Below are 17,848 nucleotides of genomic sequence, written 5' to 3' on the forward strand. Positions count from 1 at the left end.
TAGTTACAATCATGTTAGAATAGTTTTATAGCGAGTAAGTTATTTTGACGTCCGAACAGGACCTTAGTCTCTTTACTTATTCGCTCGAAACTCTTCAAACTATTTTGAGGCTTTTGCCGGTGAAGTAGGCATGCATCCGCAAACTCAGAGCATTTTCCTTATGAAATCTTTCAGGTAGTTTAGTGCTCAGTTGCTTTTGAAGCATAGTCTTTATTGAGAGACATAGTAATGGCCATTATTCATACATACGTGCTTTCTTAGTTCACACACTTGCCATTTTTTCAATACATATATATATATATATATATCGCACTGCATGCAAGCTTTCACTTACTATATATGTACTCTTTTCATGCTAGTAGTAAATTAGTTAGTTATATCAATGCAGCCACCACCTTAATATCATCGAGGGTAATGGCTCCATCCCCGTCCCCATCCAAGCAAGCAATGATATCCATGCACTCGTCTATGCTCACCCCCGCCATGCGGCTCATCACGTTCGCGATCTCCTCCGCTGCCACCGCTCCGTCCTCATCGCACCGACTGACCACCACTGGGGCACCCGCCGCAGCCTCCAGCAGGCTGCCGAGCTCCCCGAAGTCGTGTTCGGCCCCCACGTTCGCCTCCAGAAACTCCTCCACGCTCAGCATGCCGTCCCGGTCCGTATCCCAGTGCCTCATCATCTCCTTCGCCTCTCTCTCGCCCTTCTCGCAGCCGAGGGATGCCATGATCCCTCGAAGCTCGTCGACGGTGATTTGCCCGTCGCTGTCGGAGTCGAAGGCGCGGAATGCTTCTACGAGGCTGTTGATGTAGCTTAGAGCCTCGAGGTCCAAGGACAGACAACTTTGATCTGAAGGGTTTTGAGCGGAAGCCATCATCAATTTAATTGACCAGCTGCAGGGGGGGGGTACTAGTGCTTTGTTGGCCTGGCCAATCTCGGTAACTCGTGCTTGCCCTTATATAGGGGTAGAAGTTTGTTTAGTGGACAGCCGGCCAGCTGCAGGGGTATGATTTAAAAATTAAAGAGTTTTTCAAATCATAGAAAGAATGGTTACTAAGTTTTAAATAGAGACAAATTAATATATTACAATGGATCAGAACTTCTCAACAATTAATGCGTCATTAATTAGAGAGCTCCCAACTAAATTATTTCTTTTATATATATATATATATATATATATATATATAGGAAAAATAAAAGCCTAGAAGCGCGCACCTAGAGTTTTTCAGACTCGTAATTTATTATCTAGACTCTAGGCTACGAAATTTACCTTCTGCATAGTAATTAATTTCATTGCTGTCCACCACAAAACCTTAATTTGTTTCTGTCAAAGCGACGTGAGGTCTGTTACTCATATATATGACTGACTGTATGTTGTGCATGGGTCATATTTTAAGTGAAATAGTTAGCTCGGACTATCGTGTGCGCGCGCGACTAGATCGAATGATTAAGTTTTTTATCGGTATTTAGATGGATTGAAAGAAATAAGAGTTTTGTCAGAGATTGCAGTACTATAATTATGTCCATGCGTTAAATTTTAGTACTCAAGTTTAAGTCGATGTGAACTTCAGTAATTGAAGTTCAGATGGTTGCGGAGTACTGTTCCTTCTTAAATCTATGTAAATGTATGGGAGAAATAGTTGCTTGCACCGTGTTCTATATATGTACTGCGAGAAAACCCAAAAGCCTTACCGTGTAATGATGTAAACCCTTATTAAGTATTATTTGTAACCTTTAAATAGTTTAAAGTGGTAAATAATTATTTTCTAAAAAGCTACAACCTCGGTATCAAGTGGTCACAAAATTCAACTATGTCAGCGAATTCTATTGTTTCTTACATAAGAAAAAGGTTATTGGAAATTAGGTTTTTCAACAAACTATGGACATTTTAATTTGATGTTTTATATTTAGATTTTATGGCTTGTATTTTGAGTTTTGCTCCAGTAAATGTTGTAATTTCAGCACATGCAATATACCTTTCTGAGCAATGCTAGGGATATATATACCCTACACCTCACCCATTCAAAAATGGGTTTCTCTCCACCAACCGCATAAGGTGACTAGTGGGCAGCTTTTTACCCTTAGATTGGTAGGGAGTAAAAAATGTACACCCATTTTTGGGTGTACATGTAGTATTTTTTTTTTTTTTTTTTTCGAGTGATAAATTGTACTAGTAGTTCCGAAACCTTCATACAACTTTATTCTGGTCCTCCAACATACTTTTATATTCGACATTAAAGATCTCAAACTCTTAAAAGAGTTTCAGTTAAGTTCATAGTTATATTTAATATTAGCAAATGAGTTGTGGCCTACACCTAATGCATTTATACATTCGTGCATACATTTATTGACTCTCTAATCGATCTCATATTACAGTTCTACCAATTATTGAGTTAGAATTTTTTCTTTTCTCCAGAAATATGTGATTGATGGAGGACGGAAGAATTCGCAGTGTAACGACATACAGATGAATCATGATCATGCATGTAACAATTTTTACACCAAGATCATAAGGACTAAGATTGAAGGTTCAAGGACTAAAAAGAAAATCTATTGAAAGATTATGGTCTTGAATGTTGAATTTAAAGATTGAGGACCTAGCTGAAGCTTCAGTTAAAGTTCAGGCACTCCAACAGTGAAATTCCCCTTTCAATCTTTCATAGCAACGGGGGAATCTAATTCCTGCTTGATCATGTAATTTGTGCTCCCGCAATATAAAAGTGGGAGAGGGAGAGGTATCTTGTTCTTCCTTATCCTTTGCTAGTGCACCGCCGTATAGATTCTCTATAAGCTGATTAGAAGAATTTAAAAAGGTGAGGATGACATACGGACGGGGCACTGCTGCCATCTGGGAAATAACGGTGTACGTACGCATTGGACAGCTTTCAATGCTTCTCGGCGCGACGACTAATTTGTTATGTACCAGAGTTTACCTGACGAATTTTTTTTATTTCTAGCTTTTGTGTATTTTTTTGGCAATAACTTAAAAAACGAATCGAACGGATCGGTTTGACTGTAATTCAGTTTACAAAATAGTTCGATTTAATCTTTTTAAGTCAGATAAGTGAAACTATAGTCTTGAACCGTTTGAATTGGCATTCAATGTTTTAAACCAGCGGACTAGCTTGGTTTCAACCTAATCGGCCAAATTTTCTTAATGAAGTCATATTAAAATTCAATGGCTTAAAATCAATTCGACTGATTCTTTTTATATTAGATAAATTAATCTTTTAAACAATAATATTTAAAAATTTATATCTACTTTATTTAGTCTAGATATTAATATTTAATGATGAAGTATGTTACAAGAGTAATAATATACTTATATTTTTTTATATACTAAAATTTAGAATAATTAAATATATATATTTATGATGATATATTAATGTCACTGGTTCAACTAATGATTTACTCACTGGTTGAATTAGCGACTATGATTTGATAATATTTTTAGATCTCTGTTCATCCGGTTTTTAGAATATTGCTTTTTTGTAACATGCTTTTATACAGGCTCCATGAACATGGGCAGTATGACCAGCAAATTAAGTGAGTGTCTAATAACTTCACATAACTGCCCTAATATGTTATGATATTGATGAAATGATTTTGTAAAAGCTTAAGTAATTGTTTTACCAAAGAATATTTATTAAAGAAAACATATAAATACTCAGAATTGATGGGAGAATAACACTGAGTCCTTGCGATGCTTGAGATATTTTTGTGTTCTTTCATAGAAGTTAAAGTTTTTTCTAAGGCCAATGTGTATAAAAAATTCACTAGTTTTGCGATTTTACAGAAGTGAGCCATTATTTTTAATTTTACAGATTTGAGCTGAATTTTCAAAAAACTGACAAAAATACACTTATTCTCTTTTCTCTCACTTTTTTTCTTTCGTTCTTTTGTTTTTTTCCCGACCCTCCTTCACTGCTTTCGCGGCCTTCGGCAATGATAACGAGGGCGACGTTGCCTCCTCTTCCTCCGCCTCTGCCTCCGCCTCCACCGGCACCGGTATCGACATCGATGCCAAAGGAGAAGAACTTAGAGCTGCTTCCGCCTCCACCGGTGTTGACATCAGTGCGGTGCCGGAGGAGGAGAACCCAAAGTGGGCGCGGGTGAGGGCGGAGCGGACGAAAACGATGAGGTCGTGGCCGAGGAGGTGCTCGCCACTAGTGAGAGTGAGGACGAAGACGAGCCCATCTCCAAAGAACGAAAAAAAAAAGATGGTAGAAAAAAATAAAAAATAAAAAAATAAAGAAAAAAATATTTCTTCTTGAAAGATCATTAAATATCATCATTGTTATAGGAAAGACTAAGAAAATTAGAGAAGGAGGAAGAAGAAGATGAATGTTGCACTGTTAAAATAAAATTACATTATTTCACAAAAAATTGGACTGTTTTATAGCTTTATAATAAAAGTTGCACTTTTTTTGACAAAAATTATACTGTTTCAGAAAAAATTGCACTCTACCTTTCATTGTAACCACCCTCGCCAACGCGAGCCTCTCTACCCCGTGCGTTATGTTGGAGCTCGTCCCGGGGAGAGCGGTGATGGCGGCAGCGGCGGTGGCAGTAGAAGCGACGGTGGTACGGGAGGCGCAGTTGATGGAGATGAGTAGGGATGGAGAGGGAGGGAGAGAAGGGGTCGAGGGAGGACTCAGATTTGGGCACCTTGCAGCCGTTGCGCTTCCCTTGATGATCTTGTTGAACATGGCACTCGGGGTTGGTGGTGGCGGTTGGCGAATCGCCGCCGCCGCATGGGAGTATGGCGAGCCACATGTAGGGAGGTGGGTTGTCTCCTAGTTTAGTCACTCTAACACGAAGCGCGGGGTGGAGAGGCTCACGCTGGAGAGAGTTTTCGCCATGGAAGGTAGAGTGTAATTTTCTCTGAAACAATATAATTTTTGTAGACAAAGTGCAACTTTCGTTTCAAAAAAATGTAAGTACAACATTCATCTTAAACAATATATTTTTTTTTTGTGAAACAGTGAAACCTTCATCTTCTTCTTCATTCTTCTCTGTTTCTTGGTTTTTTCTGTAAAACAATGATATATAATAGTCTTTCAAGGAGAAATTTTTTTCTTTATTTTTTTTACTTTTAATTTTTTTTCTACCCTTTTTCTCTCCCCTACTTGGAGATGGGTGTGTATTCATCCTAACTCTCATGGCTGGCAATGTGAGAACTGAGATTTTTGCAGTGTAGCTAAACTCTCAGTTTACGATGTTTTTGTGTGTAATTTAATTACATAAACACTCGTCAAGTTTCGGGAGAAAACGAGTAATGGAGATTTTACGCGATCTTTACTTTTCACTTAAAGTGAATTGTAACCTAGATTTTCGGAGAGGTCAATGAGTAGGGATGGTTTTTGGTGTGTATTGGACTCCGTTCATAGTGATCCAATAGCTCGTTCCCGATGGTTCGACTATCTTGGATCCAATGGAACTGACGGAATTGGGTTTTGAGGCACGATTTTCGAGAAAAGGGGGGTTTATTTGTTTTACACACACACACACACACACACACACACACACATATATATATATATATATATGTAGGGCTTTTGGAAAATTAGAGTGGATGAGTTTCATCGCAAATTGGCGACCAAAGCTGATGAAACAAAATTGTAGATTTAATGCCCCAGTCATGCTGAATGCGCTGGCGCGATCCGATCGGAAATCCGATGGACGGATTTTTAGGAATCGCGAGATGTTCACTGAGGGGGTCGAAATTGGCAAAACGAAAAATCTGCGAAAAGCCCAATATTTTATGTACTGTTTTGTGTGATTTCGAAAGTCGAGGTGCTTGTGCACAAGATACATGCGCTGGCAAGGACTCAGCTGAAAATAATTAGCTTTTGGGGGATTTATCTGCAAAAGTGCACATGGTATATATGTGGCAGCTAGGGTTTCTATGCATGAAACCCTAGATCTAGCTGACCCAACTCCCCAGCTTTGCCCTAACCGACATCAGCTAGTCCCTGCCCTTGTCGTGCGCACACCCTAGCCGTCGGTGAGCGTCCCCGGCCGCCGGAAAAGCTTGGTCGGTCTCTCCTCCATCATCTTCTCTACCTAACCACCACTCTCCTCGGCCTTTTATCTCGGGAAGTCACCCACACGTGTCGGGCCTCCACCCCCGAGCCGAGACCGACCTCCGGCACCGTCCCCGCCGGCCCCCACAATCTGCGTGCACCGTCGGCGCCGCCTGGACTCCCTGCGGCCGCCCAGACCTAGAGCAGGCCGAGCCAGGGCCATCCTGGCCTCCACGCGCCACTACCGCCCTTCGTCGGCTTTGCTCCCTTTGGCCATATTGTGCGGATCTGTGCCGAGCCGGGGTCACCTTGGCCTCTGTGCGCTACCGCCACCGATCGTCGGCCGCGTCGCTCTCCCTTGGCCTCCGGCGACCGACCGCCGTCGCCCCGGTGCTCCCTCGGCCACCGCCCGGCCGCCGTCGCTCCCGGAACCCGAGCCTAGGCTGCTCGGGCTCGTACCGCTCCATCGAGCCACCCGCCGCCTCCCCTCACCGACTAGTGCGTGCCCAGGCCCCCTCTGACCGGCCGTGACCTTCCTCTGCCAGAGCACCCGCCGTCCGGCCGCCGCCGGTGGTCCCGTGCCCTACCTTGCTCAGGTAAGGCAAATTGCTATGTTCTGCACATCGTTTCGGGTTCCGGTAGCTTTTCCAACGATCCGAAGACATCCCGACACTCCCGAAAGTGAGCACGATGATCCCTGATCCATGCTGAACATTGTGCTCACCTCCGTTGGGGTCAACAATGCCCCGGTTTGCGTGTTAAACGCTGTTTAGGCATTTTGCGCACTTTTTCGCTGAAGTTCACGTCGCTCCCGCGCTCGCCACAGTGGCCGGCCGTGCTCCGAAGTGTGAGCACGGCCTCCAGCACATCGAGACCTGTCAGCGAGTGTCTCGGCCAGGTTTGAAGACCCGCGGTTTGCGCTGTTGGGCCATAAAACCCTCAAAAATCGCATGAAATGATGTGATTTTATATAATCGCAGGGGCTTTTATACAAATTTATATTTCATGGTTACTGTTGGCAGTGTGTACGGGCAGCGGGTGACCTCTGGACTGATTGTCCAAGGCCCCAAGCTTTTTCGAAAATCGGATGTTGATTTCAAGCGTGTTTTTCTGCGAAATCTGCCGACGGAACGCGTTTGCGGTTCGAAATTCTTTTGACAGTGCCTCACGGTAAATTGTTTAGTTGCTGAGCCTTATTGGCTGGTCACTCGTGTCATTTCGAGGGTTCGATAACGACGGGTGAGCGATGGTGGGTTTCGATGTCGAATTAGACATTTTTGGGAACCCGGATCGTAACGATTATCCGACGATAATCTTTTCGATGTGAGGATGTGTGTTTGCTGCCTGGTCACACAAACAATTGTGTTTAGTGGCAGCGGACGACTCGTGACATGAGTCGGTGAGTTCCGGGACAGTTCGTGGGTCCCGGCAGAGTCTCGGTGCAAGTTTCGGGACTTCCGGCGAGTTACGGCAATCGATTTTGGAAAACTGATTTTCATGGGTTTACTAGTGGGGAATGTGAGTTTGTGTTTCGTATATGTGGGTTGGATACTAACTTGGTGGACCCTTCGTAGGTCCGGTTGACTTTCTTTCGCAGATGGGAGATCAGTGCTACGTATGTACATGTGGGTAATTCGATCCGAAGTCGGTACAATGGTGTACGCTCGATGACATCTTCTTACCCTTGTTCTCTTGTTGTTACCTTGCATATATATAGTGTTGAGCCTAGCACCCATATTGTTCCTGTTATGTTCTACTCGGTTATTTTCATGTCCAGTATCATGAGTAGGAGTAGAGCAGGTTTATGATTTCATGTGAGATCGGTGACCTAGTTGGTCGGTTCTTGTATCTCGTATCTATGACCTATTCGGTCGGTTTACTGCATCTGTTATTATGGTCTACTTGGTCGGTTGGACTACTTGGTGACCTACACGCGTCATATACCCTGAGGGGGGGATGGATTGTCGGCTAGTTGCCGATGTTTGGCTATTGAGTATATTAGCATCGATCGGCACTGCTCGTACGCATTTCACAAACACCAGCGGTCTGATCTACCGCAAGAGGCTGTCCTCTTCCGAAAAAGTGGTTGGGAGTGCCAGCCCGTGAAACCTGGGTGCTTTATGAGAGGGTTATATACTTTCAGACTCGGGTGCTTTATGCGAGGGTCATATACTTTTCAGACCCGGGTGTTTTATGCGATGGTCATATACCTTTCACACCCCGGTGCTTTATGCGAGGGTCATGTATAGGTTAGAGCAATTGTGGCACATACCTGAGGTGTGCGGACCAATATGGCTGATTTCTAATTGGGTACTTTTGGACTTGTCGTTCGGTTACATACATTAGCAGTAGTGATTCATAGATACATCTCGTTTTCCTTGTTTATCATTGCTACTGTATTACCATTATCTATTTATACTTGTTGTTATCCTCCGTGACTGGTGAGTACCCTCGTCCTCGTCGGCTTGCGGTACTCACTGGGAGGGGAGACATGTGTACATATTCTCATCCCCCACCCCCATTACAGGTGACGTCGCGGGTCCTAGTGGGACAGTTCATGAGGAGCGCACTTAGCGATTCGATAGAGCTTTCGGACCCGTCTCTTCGGTTTAATTCTTAAACTCAGTTTCTTTTAAATAAATAACTTAGACAATAATTATGGTTCAATGATCTATTACTTTTAGATTCATCTAGTTTTATGAATGTAATAAAGGATTTATGATTCTTGCAAAAATGAAAATAGTTTTTTTATCCCTCGTGGTAGCGAGTTTTAAAGAAAAAGGGTTTCCGTGTGGGAAACAGTTTTAAAAAGATTTTCTTGGTTTTCATGACTTAGCATTTTAAAACGAGTTTCCGGATAGGAAATATTATAATTGATAGATGTGGATTTATGGATAATTTGTGATGAAATAACTGTGGATGTGAATGGTGTATGAATACGTGGATGTCATATGTGTGGTTGTATCTTGTATCGTGAATCTTATATCTTATACTTGTGTGACGCCGTGCAAATACAGGGGAGACTCTGTTCGTGTGAACAGTGGACTCCCTATATTTGTGGCGTGTCTTGTATACCCTGGGGGTCAGGATTTTCAAAAAAAAAAAAAATTGGGGCACTCCGCTATGATTTTAACCCAAAATGGGAGCCCGGAGCGTGACATCCCGACCAGAAAAAAAAAAAAATTGGATACTTCTGCATTGACTTTTAAATCAAAAAGGGACCCCGGGGTGTGACAGGCGAGCACCTTCTCGGCCACGACCTCATCGCTTTCATCTGTTCCGCCGTCACCGACGTCCACTTTGGGTTCTCCTCCGCCGGTGCCGTGTCGATGCCACGACGTCGTGTCGATGCTGGAGCTAACGGAGGTGGATGCGAAGGCTGCCCCGAGTTCTTCTCCTCCGACGTCGACGTCAGTGCCGACGTCATTGTAGGCGGAAGAGGCTGCGGAGTACCATTGGCGAGAGCTACGGAGGTAGCGGAGAAAAGTCAGAAAGAAAAAAAAAGAATGAAAGAAAAAAAAAGAAGAGAGAACATATAATGATATTTTGGCAAGTTTTTCGAAAATCCGATCCGAATTTGCAAAGTGTAAAAAAGTGGCCCACTTTTACAAAATCGCAAATCGCAAAACTAGTGAATATTTTATGCAAATTGGCCTTTTTTTTTAATAATTTATTATTCTTTTAAGGTGCACTTATTCATGCTTAAAAGGACACGAGAATAACTAATAAAAGTGCTCACATACTAGTGTAGCTCCCATGTATTGTGAAAAAGCATCTACCTAATTAACATCTTCACCCATTAAAATACACTAAAAATATTTTCTCTATTTCACTCATAATATTTTTATTTTACACCTCTCACTAAACCAGGGGATTGATTTCTTACCACTTCCACACTTGTGGACTTGTCAATATTTTTTGTTCTATAATGACAACAAAATACAATCACTCTCTCGTAAAGTTGTAGGGAAATAAGACCAAATTTCCTATACAACAAAACTAAACTCTAGCGACACTTTTAATTGTCCCTAAAATCTTTAAAAAAAAAATACACCGACACTAATTATAGTATTACTATATGTGTAGTCGCTAGAGTATATAGCGACACATTACTAACTGTCGATATATCCCAAAATAAATGATGCAATTTAGTGACACTTTTTATTGCTTTTAATAACACATATAAGTGTCCATAATTTGAAAAAAAAAAGTAATATCTTTTTTGCATAGTGACACGTTTTAAGTGTCCCATTGTCATTCAAAGTACAATATTTTATTTAAACATCTAGTTTTAAACTTTAGTTAAGTTAATCTTATTTACATTAAATCGATGAGACTACAAAAAAATCAATCAATAAAATTTCTTAAATTTTTGTTAAAGTGATAAAACTAAAATCAAATATCCATACGTCACAACAATAATATCGACTCACATGTTGTAATAATTATAACAAACCAAACTCTTTAACTGAAAAAAAAAATACAAACAATAAAAAATTATATGATAACAAAATCAATGTGTATAAAGAAATTCTGATTGACTCCACCACGACTATATACTTGGACCTGCACATTGAATAGCATTTGAATTAATTCAAATTTGTACAACATCCTTGATTTGCCAGAGCATTAAAAAAGAAGAATGCACTGCGTATGTTCTATAACAACAAAATGCAATAGAATTCTGCAAGAAATTAAAATAAATTATTTTCCGTCGAAATCAATACTGAGACATTAATAATCCAATTTGAAACTGCTGGATGAAATTGGCACAAGAAACACTGTACAAAATAATTAAGTTACACCATTTGTAGTTCTTCGACTATCAAATAAATAATGTTGAACTGTTTTAAACTAATGCATATCAATCCACAATACCAATAAAGCACTCTGTAGTCTGCAGCACTTTTAAATTGATTCTTTTTATCTATAATCTTTCTTATTTTTGAATTCTGGAGTTGTAAATACAAGTTACATTCTCTCTACCAAGATATGTTGTTGACACACAAGACAACAAGATACTCTGTACACGGTTAAGCTAAGATTTAGAAAAATCACTCGACCATTAAAGATCTATTGAGGTAGAAATAGTAGGTTCAAGAGAAAATAATTACAAAATTCAACCCCGCAGTAATATTATTTGCTTGCTGCCACATGTGCTCGGCACATAAGAACTATGTAAACTTTATAGGAGTAAGAAGGGTGCAATAAATACCATAATCAGACATAAAACTATTCAGAGTATTTATGACTTACCTTAAGGCCATCTTCTGATAAAGCATTTTTCTTCTTTACAAGCCCAACACATGCATGTCATCACCATAACCTTTTAATTGTATTTTAGTAGAATAGCTTCCTTCAAGAAGAAACTTACTAACTTGCATTGCAACACCGATTAGTTCTCCATTCATATCCCCAGAGTAAGTCTCCTGTACTTTCGAAAGTACGGAGACCTCCGTGCTTGTGAGTTGTTTTCGATGATAGGAAATCCGATTCGACGATCGGCTCCATTAAGTATAATCTATCATATTGGAACTATTTAGAAACTAAATTTTATAATTTTTTGACATCATTTACCAAGCGATCAAAAGGTCTCAAAAATGACTATTCTAACGGCCGATGTGGCACGTTTTTAAGTTCAACGGTGTAGAAGTATTCAAATTAGATGAAAATTTAATAGAAAATTCTACTTAACATCAATAGCAAGGCCAATACTTCCGATTTGAAATTTGAGTCCTTTATCACTGTTTTTTATGAGATTTTTATTTTCAGCTTTTCATTTTGAGGCTACTTGTTTACTACACAAACGAATTCAAAAAATTATGAAATTTGGTTTCTAGGTAGTTCTAATAGAGTAGATCATGTCTAACGGAACCGATTGCCGAATCGGTTGTCCCATTATTGAAAACAATTTATAAGCACGGAAGCTTCCGTACTTTCGAAAGCATAGGAGCCTAGCTCCGTATCCTCATTCGAATTTTAGTTACTAAAACAAGAAGCCAACAAACACAAAACCGTAGTAGTAGAAAAATGCATGAATTTTTTTTTATATATAATCCTATCAATATTTATAATTATAAAAATAATTTTCTGAAAAAAATAATTATAAAAATAGATTTATAAATGCGGTGAATCATTCACCGCTTTCATAATTACTTAAAACTAAAAGTTATTTTAAATGCGGTGAATTATTTACTGCTTTTATTATTTTTTTCCTTTCATTCTCTCTCATTCTTTCGTTGTATATCTTTTTTAAAAGCGGTGAATCATTCACCGCTTTCTCTCTCCATAAAAAAATTTGACGAATGCGATGAACCATTCACCGCTTTCACCACTTACAAATACAACGGAGACTATATTTACAAAAAGAATTTTAACATATCTAATTTTAAAATAAAGTTTTTGAAGAAGACTAGGTTACTAAAATCCCCAAAATGCATAATTATGTATAAAAGGAAAAACTCTATGCAAAACAACAATCTAAAGTGTCTTATGCAATTAGCCAAAAGATGAAGCAAAAAATCTCTAGCTTTTACTAGAAAAATGCTCTAGAAAACCACAGAACTCATAGAAAACCAAAGCTAGCTACATGCCTTAACCACAGAATTCATAGGAAATTTACCAATTTTCAACTAGTTTCCAACTAGTTTTCAGAATGGCTTGCAATCCAGGTTGATCAACTTGCAATTTACCTATTTTCAAAGTAATAATCATGGCCTAAAATATGCATCCAAGTCACGAAGTTTCCCTTATTAGAAAGTAACAAGAAGATAAGGAGAGACTTAGAACAAGAAAACTTATCATTGGTCATATCAATTATAGGCATCAGAATGATTTTTTTGAAACAAGTTACCATAATAGCTCAGGAAAAAGGAGATGAAAAGATAAAATGTAGACATCTAGACATTCTTCAGAACATATGCTTAAGCAAAAGGAAACCAATTACACAAAGTTTTGAGATACTGTTAAAATCGGAACGGTGAAAAATAGATGCAGAAAATAATTTAATGCAGGAAACAAAAAGAAAAGAGAAAAGAGCATACCGATAATTTTACGTGGTTCGGCCACTGGCCTACGTCCACGGGCGAAGACGGAGTAAATAATTTATTAATGCCGAAAAGGCGGAGTACAAAGAAGATCTCTCAAAAAAACCAAAACTTAATTAGATCGGAAACACAGCAACAAACAACTCCAAAAGTGGCTTCTCTCTCGACCCGTACGGACCAACAATTTGGGCCTTAATAAGCACACGGCTCTTCAACCGTACGGACAAACCAATGTGTCACGACATACAGGAAACACTCCTCCTTAATTAATTAGCATGGTAATTAGAATGTGGCTTCTTTGACTGTACGGAACACTATGCTTGAGGGATCTTGCTCCAAGAGGCTTTAATTAATTAGCGCACAAAGAATAGTCTCAGCCGCACCACCTCTTAATTAATGTGCATGGCTCTTAATTTTATCGCGGCGTTATTAACTTGGCCGTAACATGTATATATAATACATATCTCCTAACTAGAGTCTAATTCTAATTCTAATTCTAATTCAATTAGAATTACACTCCTAGTTATAATCCATATATGCCAAATTATATCTAATCCCAATTAGATTAGGATTTAACTCCAATTTAGATAACTACAAATCTAAACCAAATATAACAATCTCCACCTTGGTTTAATTTGTAGTGTAGCCACTATGTCGAGATCACCACGACAAAACTCCACCTTGAATTTAATTCGCCTCAATATTCTTTAACGCTCCGTGTTTCGTCTTCTCCAAACGCCCCATAGGGCCTCAAATGCTGCTAACTGCAACCAAGTCCAAACAATGCTTAAACTTGGCAATAGTAAGAGACTTAGTAAGCATATCTGCCAGATTGTCATCAATTTTCTTAGCAGTCACTGTGCATTTCCCAATCACATCCCGAACAAAGTGAAACTTTACATCGATGTGCTTTGTCCTCTCATGAAACATTTGATCTTTCGACAAATGAATAACTCTTTGACTGTCTGAATAAATAATCGTCGGATCCCAATAAGAAGTAAGCTCTCCAAATAAGCCTCTTAGTCACATAGCTTCCTTCACACTCTCTGTCATAGCAATATATTCCGCATCCGTCGTAGACAAGGCGACAATAGGTTGTAATGAAGCTTTCCAACTAACTGCACATCCACCAATGGAAAATACATAACCTAAAAGTGATCTCCTCCTATCCAAATTACCTGCAAAATTCTAATCAACATATCCAACCACACCATCCTTACACCTCCAAAATTCCAAGCAAGTGTTAGTGGTACCTCATAAGTATCTCAAAATTCACTTAATAGTCTGCTAATAAGCCTTACCGGGATTGGTCATATATCTGCTAACCATGCTCATTGCGTAGGAGATGTCCGGCCGTATGCAAATCATGGCGTACATGATGCTCCTGACAGCACTATAATAGGGAACATGTGACATGTACTCCCGCTCATCATCGGACTGCGGTGATGCTTCGGCGGAAAGTCTGAAATGCGCCGCAAAAGGAGTGCTCACCGGTTTGCGTTTGTCATCCCGAAACACTTTAAAATCTTCTCTATGTATTTTTCCTGTGTCAAATGCAGTAGTCCTGACTTATTGTCCCTCTTAATTTTCATACCAAGGATTTTCTCAGCAGCACCTAGATCTTTCATCTCAAACTCACCATTCAATAAAGTCTTTAATTTATTTATCTCAACTATGTCGCTGGAAGCAATTAACATATCATCGACATAGAGCAACAAATATATGAAAGATCCCTTATCAAGCTTTCTGAAATATACGCAACTGTCACGCTTGCTTCTGGAATATCCGTGACTTGTTATGAAGGAGTCGAACCGCTTATACCATTGTCGAGGAGACTGCTTTAAGCCATAAAGCGATTTCTTTAACAGACAAACATGGTCCTCCTTCCCTTCAACAATGAATCCCTCCGGCTGTTTCATATAAATTTGCTCCTCTAGTTCTCCATGCAGAAAAGCTGTCTTAACATCAAGCTGCTCAAGATACAGGCCATTCATGGTTACTAACAATAAAAGAACATGAATAGAAGTATGCTTCACGACGGGCGAGAAAATATCATTAAAGTTAACACCTTCTACCTGACTGTAGCCCTTAGCAACTAAACGAGCTTTATACCTTATATCTTCCACGCCGGGGATTCCGTCCTTTTTCTTGAAGACCCACTCGCTGCCAACAATTTTCGTGCCTGTAGGCGGTTTTACCAGCTCCCATGTGTGATTCTTATGGAGAGACTCCATCTCCTCATTCATCACCACCAATCACTCTGCAGAATTGGTACAAGAAATAGCTTGATTATATGTGGAAGGCTCACCTTCTTCTTCTGTGTCTTGTGCCACTGAAAGAGCGTACGCAACCATATCTTCATAATCGTATCTCTGCGGTGGTTTGATTTGTCTCCTCACTCTGCCTGTAGCAATGCTCTGCCTCTCAACTTGTGGGGTTTTAGTTACTGAGGTGTCTGTCGAGTGAACTTGTTCTGACTGAGAAGAGTCCTGCGACTGAACTATACCATCGGTCTCTACCTCCACATGTTTGTTAGCACTTGGGGTCTTATCAGAAGAATTACGGTTAGGATATAACATAATAGATTCATCAAATGTGACATCCCTACTAATAATTAATTTAGACGATTCAGGACACCACAATCTATATTTCTTAACCCCCGATGCATAACCAATAAAAATGCACTTTTTAGCCCTAGGTTCTAACTTGCCTTCATTAACATGAACATAAGTAGGACAACCAAATATGCACAAATTAGAATAATCAGAAGGGCTGCCAGACCATACCTCTTCCGGAGTTTTGCAATCAAGTGCTGAATGTGGAGATCGATTCACCAAATGGCATGCCGTAGAGATCGTCTTTGCCCAGAAACTCTTCACTAAGCCAGCATTAGAGAGCATACAATAGGCCCTCTCCAAAAGAGTTCTATTCATCCGTTCGGCCACTCCATTCTGCTGTCGAGTATGCCTAACGGTTTTATGTCGAACGATCACTTCCTTCTTGCAAAATTCTTCAAACTCCGACGAACAGAGTTCCAAACCATTGTCAGTCCTTAATCTCTTGATCTTCTTTTCAGTTTGCTTCTCAATCATCACCTTCCACTGCTTGAAATAATTGAACACCTCATCCTTATTTTTCAGAAAGAACGCCCACACTTTACGAGAATAGTCGTGAATAAAAGTCAACATATATCTAGCACCACCATGAGTAGGAGTACGAGAAGGTCCCCAAAGATCAAAATGAATATAGTCTAGAGTACCTTTTGTCCGGTGAACTGTGGCCTTAAAGCTGACTCTCTTTTGTTTGCCAAGAACACAATGCTCGCAGAAATCCAACTTTTCTAAACTCTGACTACCAAGTAGACCTCTCTCGCCTAACTTCAATATACATTATTCACTCATATGCCCCAGTCGCATATGCCATAATCTGGTGCTATCCGAATCTGACATAGAGGACGAAGTCACCGCTACTGAACCTGTCACAGTGGAACCCTGTAGAACATATAACATGTCAGACAACTTGGCCTTCATCACTACAAGATTTCCTTTAGCGACCTTCATTAATCCGTCAGCTGAAGAATACTTAAAGCCTTTAGTATCAAGTGTACCCAATGAGATCAGATTTTTTCTCATATCCGGAACATGCCGAACCTTAGATATAGTCCTCACTACTCCATCGAACAGTCGTACCCGAGCAGTGCCAATTCCAATAACTGTACACTTAGAGTGATTTTCCATCAATACATCTCCACCTTCAATAGGCCTGTATGTTGAAACCATTCTCTATGCGTGCAGATATGGAAGGAACATGCGGAGTCCATAAGCCATTCATCCTGTTTGCGTGTCTTACCCGTAACTGTGAAGACGATATCATTGTTATCTGATTCTCCTGCTGCAACACTTGCTTTTGCTTTAGTATTGGTGTTTTTCTGACCCTGATTTTTATCACCGTTATTCTTCCGCTGCTCTTTATTTTTCAACTTAAAACAATCAGCTTTTATGTGACCCTTCTTCTTACAATAACCACAAATCAGATTCTTGTGATTTGACTTTGATCTAGATGTACCCCTATTACCGAAACCCTTCTCCCGAGACCTCCCTCTAGTGACCAAATCTTGCTCTGAAGCTCCACCTTACTACAAGAATATTATATATTAGTGGCGAGTAATGTCGCCACCATATATATAAAAAGTTGCCACCTTTTGAAAAGGTGGCGACTTTTAAAGTCGCCACTAGCTGCCACCGAAAGTGTTGCCGCTAAATGAAATTGTGGCGAAGCATGAAAAATCGCCACCTTTTTGAAATACCGTGACGACATTTTATCGCCACGAAATATGACTTTTAGTGACCATTGTTAGTCGCCACCTTATTAAAGGAGCGTGACGACATTTTGTTGCCACCAAATATAACTTTTAGTGGCAACTATTAGTCGCCACCTTATTAAAGATAGCATGGCGACATTTTGTCGCCATCAAATATGCCACGTTCTCGGAGGACTGTCACTTCGCAAGCTAATGTACCTGTTGATCCTATTCTACCGGGGGATCTACCACCAGAGAACTCGCAACCAGAAGTATCCTCAGCAAGAAAGCGACAGAGAATGCCGCATGACCCATTACAAGAGATGCTGAGTGTTATTAAAACACAACAAGATCAGATGATGGCCCTACAGGAATAGATCAGAGGCCTCAAGGCAATGCAAAGTAGCGATCCTCGAGGTGGAAATAGCCTTATTGATTTTCAGAAGCTAAATCCTCCTATTTTTCGTAGGTCGAC

The 17,848-nt window shown here is 40.1% G+C and overlaps 1 protein-coding gene across 1 annotated transcript; it reads right to left on the reverse strand.

The window, feature by feature from the left end:
- LOC109726359 (probable calcium-binding protein CML29) lies at positions 179-986 on the reverse strand. Its single transcript, XM_020255899.1, has one exon. The coding sequence runs from the start codon at positions 876-878 to the stop codon at positions 375-377; it is 504 nt and encodes a 167-aa protein (XP_020111488.1). The 5' UTR covers positions 879-986; the 3' UTR covers positions 179-374.

The sequence above is a fragment of the Ananas comosus genome, linkage group 2 (genome assembly GCF_001540865.1).
Source record: "Ananas comosus cultivar F153 linkage group 2, ASM154086v1, whole genome shotgun sequence".
Lineage (NCBI taxonomy): Eukaryota > Viridiplantae > Streptophyta > Magnoliopsida > Poales > Bromeliaceae > Ananas > Ananas comosus.

Bases quoted from the DNA above. Each gene is read 5' to 3' on its own strand.
- LOC109726359 (XM_020255899.1), bottom strand. From the start codon at position 878: ATGATGGCTTCCGCTCAAAACCCTTCAGATCAAAGTTGTCTGTCCTTG.